This window comes from Onychostoma macrolepis, chromosome 07 (assembly GCF_012432095.1).
Source record: "Onychostoma macrolepis isolate SWU-2019 chromosome 07, ASM1243209v1, whole genome shotgun sequence".
In the NCBI taxonomy this organism is placed as follows: domain Eukaryota; kingdom Metazoa; phylum Chordata; class Actinopteri; order Cypriniformes; family Cyprinidae; genus Onychostoma; species Onychostoma macrolepis.
The window spans coordinates 44,634,137-44,650,812 of record NC_081161.1 but is presented as its reverse complement, the minus strand read 5'-3'; the positions used below and the strand labels follow the sequence as shown (position 1 = coordinate 44,650,812).

General features: G+C 37.0%; 2 protein-coding genes across 22 annotated transcripts in view; one reads left to right on the top strand and one right to left on the bottom strand.

Annotated features, from left to right (window-relative positions):
* The window catches only part of LOC131544701 (sialoadhesin-like), a 23,973-nt gene extending 13,849 nt beyond the window's left edge, over window positions 1–10,124 (top strand). The window contains exons 5-10 of one of the 11 annotated variants that reach the window (XM_058783094.1): window positions 6,102–6,206; window positions 6,353–6,433; window positions 6,778–6,831; window positions 6,911–6,982; window positions 7,102–7,176; window positions 7,354–10,124. In XM_058783094.1, the coding sequence (XP_058639077.1) occupies window positions 6,102–6,206; window positions 6,353–6,433; window positions 6,778–6,831; window positions 6,911–6,982; window positions 7,102–7,176; window positions 7,354–7,418 (452 nt within the window). In that variant the 3' untranslated portion in view covers window positions 7,419–10,124. Of the gene's footprint in view, window positions 1–1,379; window positions 1,489–6,101; window positions 6,881–6,910; window positions 6,983–7,101 lie in introns of those variants that run through there. The other 10 variants (XR_009272200.1, XR_009272201.1, XM_058783092.1 and 7 more) reach the window with 10 other exon arrangements.
* On the bottom strand, window positions 5,144–16,676 carry LOC131544699 (ubiquitin carboxyl-terminal hydrolase 37-like). Of its 11 annotated transcripts, XR_009272197.1 has the most exons (18): window positions 16,574–16,676; window positions 15,407–15,791; window positions 15,114–15,215; window positions 14,846–14,938; window positions 14,562–14,598; window positions 14,295–14,444; window positions 14,004–14,129; window positions 13,632–13,758; window positions 13,295–13,431; window positions 13,064–13,163; window positions 12,897–12,976; window positions 12,704–12,807; window positions 11,937–12,016; window positions 11,703–11,841; window positions 11,515–11,602; window positions 8,417–8,541; window positions 6,746–6,807; window positions 5,144–6,181 (listed from the first exon to the last, which is right to left on the bottom strand). XR_009272197.1 is itself a non-coding variant. In XM_058783081.1 (15 exons), exons 1-15 carry the CDS (start codon window positions 16,607–16,609, stop codon window positions 11,574–11,576), a joined length of 1,725 nt encoding a protein of 574 aa, XP_058639064.1. In that variant the 5' UTR covers window positions 16,610–16,675; the 3' UTR covers window positions 10,649–11,573. The 11 variants fall into 11 exon arrangements, 7 of the variants coding, with proteins under 7 accessions (XP_058639064.1, XP_058639067.1, XP_058639065.1 ...); XR_009272194.1 differs by lacking the exon at window positions 6,746–6,807; XR_009272196.1 differs by lacking the exon at window positions 6,746–6,807 and having other exon boundaries at window positions 5,144–6,178.

Sequence of the window (16,676 nt, the reverse complement as noted above, 5' to 3'; positions counted from 1 at the left end):
TGAAGAGGGAGAAGAAATGTGTTACACAGAATGCATGACTGAGTTAATAAGATGCTACACATTAGATCGTGCAGGGATCATGTTTGTGACCGATCTTATTAGAGACACGCTAACATCTGCGACACCGCGCAGAAATGCCATAGCGCATTTCAGTCCACAGAAATGGACGTAATCACTACATTAACATATTTGGCAACTGGAAAAATGCAACTCTGCAGCAGCGATGATTTGGGTCTGTACCTGACAGCACTTTCAGAACCTTATTGTGTCGCTGTTCATTTCCTATAAAATACGTTAAGTATGACAGCATGGTAAATAAATAATATATATACATATATAATGTGTGTGTGTGTGTGAAAGAGAGAGAGAGAGAGAGAGAGTGTACGGTAAAACAGGAAAAATTACGCATGTAATTTCAAAGTGAAGGCTTATAATAAACCCTACTCTTAAAAGCGCTTTTATTTCCTTCTTGGACAACTAACCAATCACAGTCTTCAAAAGACTGTGTCATCGCTAGCAACGGGGTCAGCCCCGCCTCCTCACTAAGATGAAAGTTTTTACGTTTTCCTCGCTCAGAGTTGCTCTCAGATTGGTCCTGAATCACTTTTAAGCTAAGACTCCTAGTTAGAAACTTTTAAGCTAAATTAGGAGCTCTCTGAGAGGATTCTTAGGATCTTTAAGAATACGGGCCCTGATGAATCTGCTGTTTGAACGAATCGTTTGAATGAACGACTCCTTGACTCACTCATTAAACGCTCACTACTGGCACCTACTGGCGTTCAATTTCGTTGAAAAGTATAATTTCCACCATCATTTCTTGTTTGTATATTCAATTGTTTTTTGTACAGAAGACATAGGCTATATGTGGAGCGCTGGGATCAGCTTAATGAACTCATTTTTGTGAAAACCTCAAATTCAACCAAAACTGACGTTTCACTTGTTTTGCCTGCAGCTCATAATTAGTCCGGGCACGTTTGAACTCATTTTTCCAGCACAGGTCACATTTATACTGAGTAATACAGAGAAAAATACAGCTGGAAGAAAGTGCGATGTTTCTCAATGTGCATTTATCATTATTGCAGTTACACTGAAAGTTTTGATTTATTTATTATTTCATTTCCTAAACAAATATTATTTTAAAAAATCACATAATCAACAACAACAACAAAAAAAAAAAGCTGAGAAACAGGTTAACAAATTAACTTTACTATACCTAAAGTTTTCTGAGGAATTGGCATGAAACCATTTAGTTGACAGGAGCAAAAAAAAAAGAGACCATCACTCTCATCTCCATATCAGTGTTATGAAAATACAGGAGCTCAGATCAGATCATGTTTCTGACTAATTCACTGAAAGACTTCCGTCTTCTTTCTTCACAGATTCACCCAGATCTACACTGACTGTGACACCAGACAGTCCTGTATTCACTGGAGAGACAGTCAATCTGACCTGTGTTATAGAGTCTCACAGTGACTGGAGATATGAGTGGTATAAAAAATTCAATAATTAAACAACACTGCGTCGTTAGCGTTGGTATTGTATCAGACACTTGCACATAACATTATATGAAAATCAAGCTCAAATGGAGTTAATAATGTTTTTGACCAGAGAATGACGGAGATGGAGTGTTTTGTCTGTCATTAGAACGGCTGTAACTGTTATCTGAAGCAGCAAGTGCATTGCATTATATGCTTTCATCAACTTTTACAGGTTATATAACTTTGATTGTAGCTATATGGGCGCTTAGTTTTTTCTTGTTGTTTAATACACTTGGCCAAAATCTCAAATTAAGCGCTTATGCACAGGATATTTAAAACGTAGCTACACAAGTATATAGACGGCAAATAACTAATTCTTCTCCACTCTTCAAACACACAAAAACATTATCCTTTACAGACATAGTGTTTGAGTAAAGAAAACGCTGTACTATTCAAACATCAATTATTTATTTACCCTTGCATTACGAAAACGCGGAGATCTGTCTCCTCCAGGCTGTGCGCGGCGCGTCAATCTGAACGGAGGCGGGGTGAAGTCAGGCCCGGCTCCAGGTACGAGTTGAAGGGTGGGCCAAGTGATATTCCAGGTGGGCAGGGGTTATGATTTTTTTTGGGGGGGGGGGATATAGGCTACTATTTTTATGCCCCCATTTTTTTTTAAAGTGAAAGGATGAATGCCTTATAAACAGTGACATTTAAGACTTGCATTTAATTCACCCCAAAATGGGCCATTTGCACATTTTCACGTAAGTTCTGCTACTTCATGGAGTAAGGATAATTATGAAATTAATATTAGCCACAACAGAGGTGCAAATTTTACAATACATAATTAAAATTTTAAAAATTAAATAGACCGCAGCAATTAACATTTTGTCAGAACCTCTAGTAAATTACAAGCTATTTGTTTAGTTGTCTACTGAGAATCATAGGAGAATATGAAAAAAAAAAACAAAAGAGATACATTTTTCCACAATTGTACATATTCCTATGTTTGACTGACTGTTTCTCCCATGGCAGTGACGGGCAAATGTAATCCCTCCTCCCCTCCCCATACCATTTACAATTTTTATATATAGTGAAAAAAATCCATTATAAAACACTCGTGCTTTTAAGCCAAATACAAGCTGAAACGACTCTCCGCAATCTCTGATCTCGGGTTTTCTCTGTATTAGAGCTGTTTTAAACTTGCTGTTTGAACGCGTTCGTTTACTGGATCCTTGGACTGAAAAGTTTACAGGAGTTTACCGGTTTAAAAAATATCTGATCGCAAAAACCTGGTCCTTTTGATTTTTCTTTTCATATTATAATGTACTGATTCAAATTAGAAATCAATAATTAATTATTATTTTGTCATCTTGTCTGGGGACAAAGCAGGCGCGGGCGCAATCATCAATCATATTTAAAGGGTAACTTTTTTTGGATGTCGAAGACATGTGCAGAAAATTTACATTATTAATGAATGTAATATTTATTTTATTTAAGACAAATATCAACATTGTTCTTATCAGCATGGTTAATGAATATCAATATAGGTTACCTGTGATGAAACATTATTTGTTATTTAAATATTTATTTATTGAGTACATGATGTCTAAAATGAGTTTAAGTTTGATGTAGAAAAGACGTCCACAAAGACCACATTTGGCCTACAATTAGCCCTTATACAGAGGTCCTGTGGACGTCAATACTGGACGTTCATTAGACGTTGGAAAAAAGACGTCATCTGGCGTCACAGTCTGCACCTTCAGGGGACCAAAATTGGACGTTCAAAAATGAAGTACAAAAGACGTTGTTTGGACGTGTCTTTGCTCAGTGGGGTACGCGTGATCGCCAAATCGAAAGTGAAAGGCGCGAGCGCTCATTCAAAAGCATTTCAATTTCACGCATGTTGATAGCGGCTCCCTGATGCGCGAAAATACAGTATTAGCACGTATGTGGGTGTGGGCGGTAAGAAAACGAAAAAGAAAAAATATATGAACCTCAATTGAATATCACAACAATTTTGTGATTGGCTGTTATGTGTGGGGCCAGGGTGGGCCAGGCCCACCCCCCGTGGAGCCGGGCCTGGGTGAAGTTATGAGGTCTCACTGAATGAATGAATGAATGAGGCATTTATATAGCGATTTCATGTGTATTGCAATACACCCAAAGCACTTTACAATCATGTGGGGGGTCTCTCCTCAACCACCACCAGTGTGCAGCATCCACTTGGATGATGCGACGGCAGCCACAGGACAACGGCGCCAGTGCACTCACCACACACCAGCTACAGGTGGAGAGGAGAGAGTGTCGTAGAGCCAATCAAGTGGATGGGGATTATTGGGAAGCCATGATTGACAAGGGCCAGTGGAGGGAATTTGGCCAGGACACCGGGGTTACACCCCTACTCTTTACGATGAGTGTCATGGGATTTTTAATGACCACAGAGAGTCAGGACCTCGGTTTAACGTCTCATCCGAAAGACGGTGCTTTTTTACAGTATAGTGTCCCCGTTACTATACTGGGGCGTTAGGACCCACACAGACTGCAGGGTGAGCACCCCCTGCTGGCCTCACTAACACCTCTTCCAACAGCAACCTAGTTTTCCCAGGAGGTCTCCCATCCAGGTACTGACCAGGCTCAGCCCTGCTTAGCTTCCATGGGCAACCGGTCTTGGGCTGCAGGGTGATATGGCTGTGGCCATATGAGAGGAGCTTGATGATCCGATGGCGTTACGAAGTTTTACTGACAAGTTATTTTAGTGCTTATCATTGGTTTACTATTTTTAAAACTCTCTGATTTAAAATAATAAAAACGAATTATAATCGACTCAAGTTTGGATAATTTTTCACAGCACCTGACTGGGCTAGGGTATGGCAACTGCCATACACAAACGCCACCCCTGCCACTATGACATTACAGTTTGTTGTACATGTACCTTACACATTAAATACATTGTATAATTTATTCATTAAATAAGCTGTCACAGAGTATGAAATAAACACCCGCCAAACCCGCGTTATTTCCAGGAGGAATGCCTTGCCTAGACACAATTAATATTGATATTTTCACAATATTTACGCTTGCAGAAATAAAGGCTACATTTGTTTACATTATTGAGGTTATATACATTTATAATACATAATTAAACTTTAAAATATAATTTAATTTAACTCAGTGATGCAAATCAGAATTTGTATCAGCTGTTACTCCAGTTATGATCTTCAGAAATCATTCAAATATATTGATTTATTACCAGTGTTGTTGAAAAAACAACAACAACAACAACAAAAAACAGCATATGCTGGTTAGGTATGTTTTGAAGCTGGGATGCTGGTTTATGCTGGTCATGTGCTGGTCTAGTATATGATCCAAAGTAACTAGTAACTAACTACTTATTATTATTATTGAGTATTTTTTTTTATCCGATACTTTTTTACTCTTACTCAAGTAACTATTCAGACTATTACTTTTACTTTTACTTGAGTAAATATTTCTTCAAGTACTTTTACTTGAGTAGTTTTTGGGTACTCTACCCACCTCTGCCGAGCGTCCTTCACGCAGGCCCCGGGCCATCGGGCAGTCCCTATTGTCGAGCCCTGAAGAGTATTTATATATATATATATATATATATATTCATTTAAAAACATGAGATGAAGTGGGATGGGGGGAGGGGACGCCATAAATTCTCGAGACATGTTTTTTTTTTTCAAAGTTGAACTTGCATTAATTTTACATGGCTTTCTAAACATGTGACTTGTGTGCAACGGTGATAGATGTCTCTACAGAAAATGTGATAAATATGTGCTCCGTGTGAACGGCTTGGTTTCAGTTTTGCCGTAGATCTTCTTCACATTGTTGTTCTTTACTCACCCTCGAGGCATCCTAGGTGTATATGACTTCCTTCTTTCAGACGAATCCAATCAGAGTTATATTAAAAATTGTCCTGCTCTTCTAAGCGTTATCGTTGCAGTCAGCGGGTGTTTCTGTTCAACAGTCCAAAACACGTCAATTATCTGTAATAAAACGTGCCTCACACGGCTCCAGGGCATGAATAAAAGCCTCCTGTAGCGAATCCATGCGATTTTATAAGAAACATATCCACCAAGATGAACTAATGGTGAAAAGTGTTGATTATAGCATTATATTTCGATCTATCAAAGGTTGCAGCAGTGAGCATTGTAGCCGAACACTCGTGTCTGAAACATGATGCAATAAACACAATCTCACAAATCATCATAACTAACACAATGAAAACATAATGTAAATGACTTGTTGAGCAGGGTAAGCTGTGTAAGTGATTATTACTATAACCTGTCTGTTAATGGTGAGTAAATACTGTGATAAACACTTGCCTGCTGTTGAGCATTAATATACGCACTGATGAACTAAAAATTAATTATCAGTTTTGTGTGGCTTAAAGATGCCTCCTTTTGAGGCAAATAAGGTTTATTATCAACCTTATTATTATCATTGAATGTTTATCGATGTTATCTTTATTTAAATTAATGTTATACCCATCAGGAGCACAGGGGTTGAAGTCAGAAGCCTTGGAATATTAGGTTTTATGAAATATTATCATGTGACTTAAGATCAGATCTGCATGTTTATGTTCTCCGGTCTCAGCAGCTTCATCTCTTCTTCTGGTCGCTGGAGTGGTTGTGGGATTGTTGTGCTTGTTGATCTTCATCTCACTGCTGCTGCTGCTGTGGAGATACAAGAAGAACAAAGGTGTGGAGCAGTTCATAACATGATTAATACAACTGAACAGCAACAAAGGAAAGATACAGTTTCTGAATAAAGGCTCATGAGAAGATCTCACTGTAATCACTGCAGATACTCTTAAGTGACCATAATGCTCTTTGTTTCTATTATAGATCAGCAGCGTAACATTAACCAGACATCAGTCCCAAATCAATCTGGAGAATCTCAACCAGAAAACTCTCCTCTACAGTCTGGTCAGCCTCAATAACTGATCAATTAAAGGGATAGTTCACACACACACACACACACACACACACACACACACAGAATTAAGCATGTCATTTCAAATTTGTATGACTTTGACATCTGTGGAACAAAAAATATATATTTTGAAAAAAATAGATATTAATATATTATTATAATTATTAATATAATATGTACAAATAATTAAACAAAAATCAGTTGGGTTCATTTTGGACCCCAGCATTCTTCAAAATATATTTTTGAACCATCCCTTTAAGCTTCATAAATATTTTTTTTTTCTTCAAGACTGCTTTGCTGTTCACATTTTCTCCTCAAATGTTTGTTTTCTGTCCAGCAGATCCTGATCACATTTATGATGACGTGACTGAAGTGAAGAAGAGACACAAAGGTTGAGTTTAAAACCATCTTAACACATACCATTCAAAATCAGCAAATATCATTCATTAATGTTGAAGTGTTTGTTTTAGATGATCCAGAGTTATATTTGGAGGTCATATATTCAGAGGTCACTGTTCAGAAAGAGATATCTGTGGATAAAGGTTAAAAACCCCTCTTCACTATAATTGGACGATATGTCATCAGTCATTAACCAGTAACTTTAATAGTGTTTCAAAGTATGGTGCATAAAATAAAAAAATGTTTTGTTTTGTTTTTGCAGATGATCCTGTGGCAGAGTCAAATGAAGTGACATACTCAGAAGTCAGAACAAAAGTAAAGAAATGCAAAAGCAAAGGTGTGCAAAATTATGAACATTTTAATTTTGGGGGTGAACTATTTCTTTTAGTATTAAACATCATGCACCGTTTCTGCTACAGATCAGAATGACTTCTAAAGCTGTGTGTCTCATTGAGGAAATATATAAATCTTACATTTTATCATTATTTTATTATTGATGATTTGTGTTCTTCAGATGCTGATGCTGGAGTTGGTGATGCAACTTATGCTCTTATTAGGAAGAAGGGTAACCAAAAATAAAATAAAACAATAATTCTGTTATAATTGTACAATAATTTTATAATAACTGACAGCAAGCTCACATTTTACACTTGTTGTCAATATAAAATATAGAATAAATAGTATAAAATATTAAAGTGTAATTGGCCTTAGGTTGATAGTTAAATCTGTTTTTGTTGTTTTGTTTTACAAAATAATGCTTGTGTTTTTGCCAAGTCATTAGTCTTTTCTTTTCTTTAGTTTTTTTACATATCCACATACTGCTTTTTACATTCATATATTTTTCATTCTTTTTTTGCAGTTAATGAAGTGTGAGTTGTATATTTAATAGATAAAAATACGAACAAAATCAAAACCAAACATCAGTATGTTTTATAGCTTTTCTAATCTTTTTGTATTCTGTTTGTTTTCTTATTTATTTATTATACAATTAACAAAAGCAAAAAAGGCCTCTTAACACTAGCTTGCTCTATTCTTTTTCTATTCTATCTGTTTTCATTTTATTTATTATATGAAAAAAAAAACTAAACAAAAACCTTGCTATATGTACTGTGTTAAACTAACTGAGACGTGTTAAAGCACTTGCGTATCATTGCTCTTTTGCTGGTTTTGATTGCTTCTATTGTCTTCATCTGTAAGTCACTTTGGATAAAATCGTCTGCTAAATGACTAAATGTAAATGTAAATGTTTTCTTTGCATGAGTTTTTCACAATTGTTAATCTACTGCCATTTTAAAAATAGGTTAAAGTAATTCCAGATTAGAAACAAGTCAGCCTTTTGCTTTGACTGTAGAACAATTTTAATTATTATTATTTTTTTTTTTTGAGGACGTGGATTGATTATGCAGTTATTGTTATGAACAAAATAAAGCACCATATGTTGGACAGTTGACCATTAGAGTAATGTCTGTTTCCTGAGCTGGAGGACATGTTTGTGTCTTCAGCATCTTTTACCAGATATGAGTCATGAACATCAGACACTGATGAGGAAACATGAATGAACACTTCTATGAGATCACCTCGTGGAGTCAGTCAGAGTCCAGCACATTATGATGAGAATCCTGCAGTTGATTCCTGAAGCGCACCTGACTTATATCTTCATGACAAGTAGAGATGATCAGCATCGTCTTTCTACAAAAAACAACTAGAAGCAATAGAATTATTTCAAGCAGACTTTCAGACTTTAAACAGAAATTCAAATTCTTAAATTAAGATGCATGATAAACAAACCAAAGCATAGCAGAAGAATATCATCAGCTCTGATGTGTTGTAAAGTGATGATACACTCATTCACCGCAGGACAATTACACAAGCTACAGAAATTAATTATATTATTAAAGTATATAAAAGCATGTAAAAGTTCAGAGTTCAAACTTGAACAAGAAAAAAAAAATAGAAATAGAATTGAAAACAAGTATTTTTAAATGAATGGACAGAAGAGAAAAGAGACGATTCCTGGATTGTTTGTTTTTGAAGGGAGTGCATCCTCCGATCTACATAAATGTGTTTATGTTCACGAGAATCATTCGTGATCAAGCTTCACCTCCAGAAGAAGTGAGTATGAGGTTATTTTATGAATCTTTCCTAATAATGTGCTACTTAGCAAGTTCCGTGGCTAATGTAAACAGTCAGTGTTGGCAACACAGTTATTTAACAATATGTTGAGTAACATTTGTACAATCTTCAGTTACAACCGGCACATTTGATGGCAGCCGTAATGTTGAAGTGGCCCTCAGTGAAAATGAGTTTGACCCCCTGTAGAGTGTGTGGAAGCACAATAAAATTCATCTTCTGAGTCCATTTTCTAATTTTTTGTTGATTTTAAATTGAATGAAGTTTGAGTGTGAGTTCATGTTTTCTCAGTATGTAGAACAGCATGGAGCTCTTGGTTTCTGAGAAACTAATAAAAAGATTTAAGACAGAACAAGCACTGAATTAGGCTAAATATCCAAATATTTCAAATATATAGATAGTTTTGGTCATTGTTGAACATTTTAAGTCAAATATATATGAAGATTTTACGTCATCTTGAGGCCCTCGTTCATGTTTGCTGAGGCCCCTAGTGGCCCCTGGTTCAGAATCGCTGATCTAAACATTTGTGTAGTGTCATATGTGTAGTGTTCAGTTAATTGTTGAATCCTATCTAGTGTTTTGTAATATCTGAAGTGTTCCTGCAGCTCAAACAGTACAGCATGGCACTAGAGATGACAAGCTCCTGAGTTCAGTTTCCAGGGAATACATGAACCAGTGAAGCGCATGCACTCACAGCAGCAGCAGAAGTGAGGGGAAACAGTGACAGAGCGCACAGGGCCCAGAGGTCTGTTTTACACAGGGCCCAGAATTCCTAGCGATGCCACAGAAGAACCATTCTTGGTTCCTCAAAGCAGCTTTCAATGAACAGCTCCTAAAAGAACTGGCTTTTCAAGCCTGAAGAACATTTAATAACCTAAAGAACCTTTTGTGCAAAGGAACGGTTCAGTGGAGGTTAAAGGTTCATCATGGAGCCACAGACGCAAATAATGGTTTATTATAATGCTTTATTTATAAAAGTGTTCCTTAAATGCAGTGTCAGTCACTTTAGAAGGTTACATTAAAAAAATTTAAAATGTTAAGTTAAATTAAAATTATTTTTTTGTGTGCATGTTTTCCTGGTTAGATTGTGGTAAAAGTATTAATGTGTTTTATTAATAAATAAAAGTAGTATTAAAATGTAAATATAATTTATTAAAAGAAATGAATGTATGGTTATTTATTACTTTATTACTTGTTTTTTATTACTTTATTTTATTTTTATTTGTATTACTTTATTATTGTTTATTTACTTTTTATGTATTACTTTAATATTTCTGTTTATCATTTATTACTTATTTTTTATTTTTACTTATTATTGTTTATTTATTACTTTATTACATCATGTACTAATTATTTGTATTACTTTATTACTTTTATTTATCACTGTTTTATTAATACCTTATTTCTATTATTATTTTTGAATGAAATACTTTATTTAATACATCGGTTTTTCATTTATTAATTTTAGTTTTTTTATTTATTATTGTTTATTAGTTAATTAAATTTTGTATGCATTACTTATTTTTATTACTTCATTTATTTTTATTTTCACTACTTTATTTATATCTTATTTTTTATGTAATAATTTTTAATTTAATACTTGTTTTTCATTTATTACTTATTTTTGTTTTTATTAATTACTTCATTTATTCCATTTTATTACTTTAATTTTTACTATATTTGTATTATTTTTAAATGTAATACTTATGTTTTTCATTTATTACTTATATTTATTATTTTTATGTTATTTTTATTTATTATTTACATTTTATTTAAAATTTGTTATTCACTATTATAATTTTTTTAATAAAGCATAAAGGAATAGAACAGTGAAGAATATGCTAGGTCCAAATTTAGCATGGAAATAATCATTTTGAACTATTTGCAAATAATATTTTTAAATCTGCATACGTTCACTCTTATTTGTATTCCTAATTTGAATTCCTAATTACAAGAATCATATATATTATACCATATTTTCAATTCAAAACAGCCATATTAGTCAAGTATCGTAAAAGTATTGTTTCTATCGTAAAACAGTTGTTAAATATCAAATGTTTTGTTCGTTCTATTGTACATGTGTTAAATCTGACACTTTTGCTTGGAATTCTCGCTCTGCTTCAGTGAACAGTAAACGCCGCCTGCTTTGATTTGATTGGCCGTCTCAGTGGTTTTGACAGTGACGAGTGCTGTTAGACTGCGAGGGCAGACCAGCCTAAAAACGTCACTTTTAAACCTTTTTGTCATTCTGACAGCAACAGAGCGCTGTGTAATCGAGTTCAGCAGAGCACTGCAACAACTTACAATACTGGGGGAACAATTTAGCCACTTCTAACTACTGGGGGGGGGATTATTGTCCCCCTCAATGTCTTCAGTGATTATGGCCCTGGAACAACCCCCAAAAGGACAAGAGAGGCGAAACGCCACCAACTGTCCAAAAACAAATCCCATCCCAAACCCAAAGCTGCCATGAGACGCGAATCTGTGCCGCTCACGTCAAACCAACAGATGCAAGTTTGACCCCAAAAACATCCGACTGACAAACCCGAGCATGAGGGTTTCTCAAGACCCCCTCTCGACGGGATCTTCCTCACGGGGTCTTCCTCATCTGTTCCTCACCAAACGCTGCTCAGCTGCAGAAACAAGAGTGAGGAGGAGTTCAGAGTTTTTATCCCACAGCAGCTGACCAAACACAAGTGAGGACTGAACACTGAATATTATGGGATGAAACACCTCTTGACATAAAACAGCAAGTATCCGTTGTCCCCGGCGTCCTCGGACACCTCGCTCCAGCTGCTTCTTCTGACAGACGCGTCGCTGCACCGCAGCCATCCGTCCTCCCTGCGCTCACGGATCTGACTGATGTAGTGTCCTGTGAGACCCAGAAACTTCAGCGTCCATTCACCACGGACTGGAGCTGATCACATGACCAGCAAACGAACGAATGAGACGAATGAAAATTCTTACCAAAAAAACAAATGGCTTCCCGCATGAGACACAACAGCAGAGAGTCTGTACTGTGAGCTGATGACGACTGGAGCTTCTTCCTGTTTAACACACGGAGATTATAAGATAATGCTGTCTGTCTGACTATCTATCATCTATCATCTATCTATCTATCTATCTATCTATCTATCTATCTATCTATCTCTTTCCTGTGGTGTCTGTGGAGCAACTCTGTTCTTTTTCCTGAATATTTTCTGGAGAAATGATCGGCTGCCTGCTCTGCTGTTTTCATCTGTCTCTGGCTGCTTTGTTCTCTCTGTTGAAGATCACAGACCAAAAAATAAAAACACTTCATGAAAAACTAAAAATAAAAGAATGGCTAATTTCTTCCTGAAGCTGTCTTAAAGAGTAATTAACAGTCACTGCAGCATTGCTAATTACAATCTTCGAAGGCTACAACCCCCAAACACTGAAATATTACTTAGTAGTTGATAAAAGATCTGTCTCTCTTCTTCAAAATAACTTCCAAATTCCAGAAGTTACATTTGTAAATAATCAGCAAAACATTTCCCACACTTTGCACAAATCTAAACCTAATGCACACTGACATGCAACAAAACACTATTAAAAATAGATCAATTATAATATGCAAATCAGTGAAAGAGAGACACAATCAGATGCACAGAAGCCTGTTCAAATGCAATCAGATATAATGGTGTGCATCCAGGAATAACACTGTAATCACTCACAGTTATATGATGAACAGGACGGCTGTTCTGTAACTGTACCTTTAACGCAGGACAGCGTCAGCTCCTCAGGAATCTCCAGTCGATTCTTCAGCTTGATCATGGAGGACGTGAAGTCAAAGCGCTGCACCAGAAGGACCAGGACCCTGCAGAGACATGCGAGTGAGCAGACGTTACAGAGCAGCTCATGATTGGCTGTTCTCCAGATCAGTAACTGATCAGCAGCGTGTCGTACCGAGGAAGAGAGAGAAACTTCAGGGTCTCAGAGGCCTGTGGTCCTCCACACAGACTGCACACGCAATCAATGAACGACGCCTGAGACAACAAACACAGACATCAGCTGATTAGAGACACGAGAGCCTCCTGTGCATGTAATATAATGACTTCAGCGCTGATACTCACGTTCATGTACTGCTGCAGACTGTCTGTGAGACTCGCATGAGGGCCGATGACCAGCGAGAGGCAGTTTGATTCCTCTGTGAAACTCTTCATGAGGCCGCAGCTAAAATAACAGAGTGAACATAAACGTTTCAATGTTGGGCTTCTTTTGAATGAGCATGAATTCATACAAATGCATTCATCTTTAGGCCAAACTTTTGGTGACATTAAATGTCAGATGATGCTTGGCATTACCTGTTGCAGGTGCGCTCGCTTCTGAGCTTGAACTCCATACTGGACACGGGGCAAGTGTATGAGGGATGAGACGATCTCAAGCTCATGCTTTCCTCTTTTAGACGGGACAGACAAGCCATGAAGAACTCGTGTGCATCCTGAGAGGAGATAGAGAAGGTAAATCCAGCTCATAAACAAACAGCTTACAGTCACCAAGACTGCAGAACAGTCCACATTTATATTGTTCAGCGCTGATAAGATCAGGATGAATTGTCACGGCTGGTTTGTGTGAAACAGCATAATCAAGGAAGTTTTGCTAATTAATCTAGTTAAGAAGCCTGGTTTAAGGCGTCCTCACCTGCTGACAGCGTCCCTTGAAAACTGGAAAGTGACTTTCTATGTAGCTTTTAACTTTAGCCAAGTGTGTTTCCTTCAGATCAGAGTCACTGCTGTCCATCCGGCTCATGTGCAGGTCAGTTAACGCTCTGGAAACAAACACATTAATATTACTAGAACTGTTTTAGTGCCACAATTAAAGGTTATTCTCCTCTTGTTTTTGAGATGTGTTTGTGATGTTTTGAATGCAGTGCTTCATTTTGCACGAGATGTGAGGCATTTTGCATTTTGTGTGTAATTCTTGGATTTGTGTGTAAAGTTTTGAAAATGTAAGCAGTTGAAAAAACTGTAAATATGAAGATGTTAGATGTATTAGTTGAATTGTTGCTGGTACCTGAGCAGCGTGGCGCTGTCTGTGTGATTCTCCTGCTGCGAGAGCAAATCTTCCCGAAAGGGAGAAACGCTGAGGAGGCACTGAATGACGGAGTTCATATAGCACGTGTTTCCTAAATTAGGAAGACTGTAACCAGATAGCGTTGTTAGTGGACAGACATATTAGACAAACTACAGCTGACTGTATTTGTGCTTTTTTCATCTAAAGGTTTCTGCTTAAATATATGAGACTAGTTTTGCAGAGAAATTCATAATAAAGCACGAGCGTCCAGACATTCAAAAGCATCTTTACCCCAGCGCAGCTTGATCAGCATCATCCTCCTCAGCTGATTTCTCTTCAGACGCTTCCTCCTGTTCCTCCAAAGACTTGAGCAGCTCCTTCAGTGAATCCTTGCTCAGATCATGCCACTGGACTCCGAAACTGGCCAGCAATTCTACAAGACTGAAGAAAACATCACACATATGTTTCCTAATATTGTGCTCGTCCATGGGAGGTTGGGCATATGAGACAAAAAAAAGGCCAAATTACAGTAACCTGCTGCTACACACAGATACTCACCGCTCAACATCAATGCTCTCGAAGCTCAGAGCTGCGTCTGTAAAGAGATCAATTATGCAGTTTTAGTCAAACATCGTATCATACTACAGACATCAGCAAAGACTTTCTAAAACAGACAATATTCACTTCAGTATCAGGACTGTTTGTCTACACTAGAACTTCAGTCTGGATTTTTTAACGCTTTCAGAAATAAAATCTGGTATCAAAACATTTCAATACACAGTTAAAAAAACATATTTGCATTTATTGCTACTAAAACCTCTGGATGTATAATTAATTCTCACCTGTGAAGGGTTTTGTCTCTTGAGCAGAGACTCTGTCTGCAGATGAAGGACCATCAACACTGAGAGAAGGAGGTTTAGTCCCTTCAACTACTGCTGAGAAGAAATATTACAATATTACAAATAATACAAGGAATGATCTGTTGTTCAAACCATTTGCCTGTTTTTTTAAATGTTCACAGTAAAGGAGAAAATCTGAATTTTACAGCTTTAACAGCTCAGATGAAGCAAAAGTAGAGTAGAAAAGCTGCAGAACTGAATCATATGTTACCTGTGACGGGTTCAGTCTCCTGAATCTCAGTCTGCAGCTCAGACGCTGTTTGTTCTGAGGATCTGACGTCTGCAGATGAGGAGGAATCAGGAGGAACTACTGCTGTGAAGACATGCTTTTGTCAATGTTAATGATACAAACATTTTTATTGAGGACATAAAGGTATAGAAACTAGGCAAGCTTTAGGAAGTAGATCCTGAACAATCAGAAACACATAGAGCTAAGAAAACCTGATGATTGAGGCAGAAAAACTCAAAAAGAATGTAAGAAATGTCTGTGAAAGCGTCTGTAACCTCCGACTGCTTCTTTCTTCTGGTCGGCAGTCAGCAGATCAACTTCTTGAAGCTCCTCAGAAGATCTGCCGACTGCACTCGAGTCGTCGCTGGTCTTCTGAGTCTGGATGGAAGACGTCTTATCCTGCTCAGAAGACGAAGACACGCCACAGAATGACAGCATTCTGCAGAAGAAGCGCCGCAGACCTTTAAATCTGCGTTTGCCTGAAGAAGAAGAGGAAGATGAGGAAGATGAGGGTGGTTTGTCACGGTCTTCAGGAGCTGCACTGGACGAGTCCATCACATCCACTGAAGAACACAGCGCTAACTTGACCCTCTTCTTCTTCTCCTTTTTGGGATTTTTATCCATTTTTTCATCGGACTGATGAACGGCACGCACCAAATTCTAGAAGAATAAACATAACGCAGAATTATACTTTATGTTTGGTAATCTGTTCATAAGTGGAGACTGAGGCAAGTTGCTATAAATTTAGCCAAAAAGTTCAGTTAGACAATATTTTAAATTCTTATACCGCTTTAGGAATAATTAGCCTATTATTCTCAGCTGGTTCACATTTAAACACATTTATACAAAGCATGCATACAGATATGCATAAAACACATAAACAGGTTTACTTGTATTTATTTGTATGTAATCCAGTCACATCAAACTGTTAGGAGCGACATTTTAAATACACATAGGTTGAACATTTTTGATGGTATTTCTCGTCAAGCAAGTCAAATCAGTGCAAATAAACAGCAGTAGATTATAATGGTGGAATAATGATGGAAAAGTTCAGTAAGTATTTTTTGTTCAGATTTGTGGATTCAGACTGGAGCAAACCGCCTCGGCCTCCTTAAAAACCCCGTTCGGCGTCAGACCTACCTTCACCAACCAAACCATTTTGATGAAGGTGAATAATGTAATAATGACTGATGAAGCTGCAGGTGATCTGATCTGATCTGAGCGCGAGCGCTACACGGAGTGTTACTGTGACGTCACACAGCCTCCATCACCAACGTTCTATGCTCGCGCGCTTTTTTTTTTTTCTTTTTTTTTTTTTTTGAAAATACTCTTTTAAAGTGAAGTTAGTTGTCTAGTTAAATTAATTGATGTTTAATATTGATGTCTGTAAATGTCTGCTCAGCCTTTTAATATAATATGAAGTTGAAGATGAAGTTACATACTTTTGTAGGTAAAAAGTTCAAATAAAAGTCCAACATCCATCAACAAAACGGCTTATTTCATATTATGCAAATTAAATTAATTGTAAAGATTTACATTTCTCAA

Bases quoted from the DNA above. Each gene is read 5' to 3' on its own strand.
- LOC131544699 (XM_058783081.1), bottom strand. From the start codon at position 16,609: ATGTTGGACTTTTATTTGAACTTTTTACCTACAAAA. The intron at 14,599-14,845 runs GTGAGAATTAAT...ATCTCTTTACAG, and splicing joins AGAGACAAAACCCTTCACAG to ACGCAGCTCTGAGCTTCGAG. The intron at 11,842-11,936 runs GTAAGAATTTTC...TGGGTCTCACAG, and splicing joins GGAAGCCATTTGTTTTTTTG to GACACTACATCAGTCAGATC.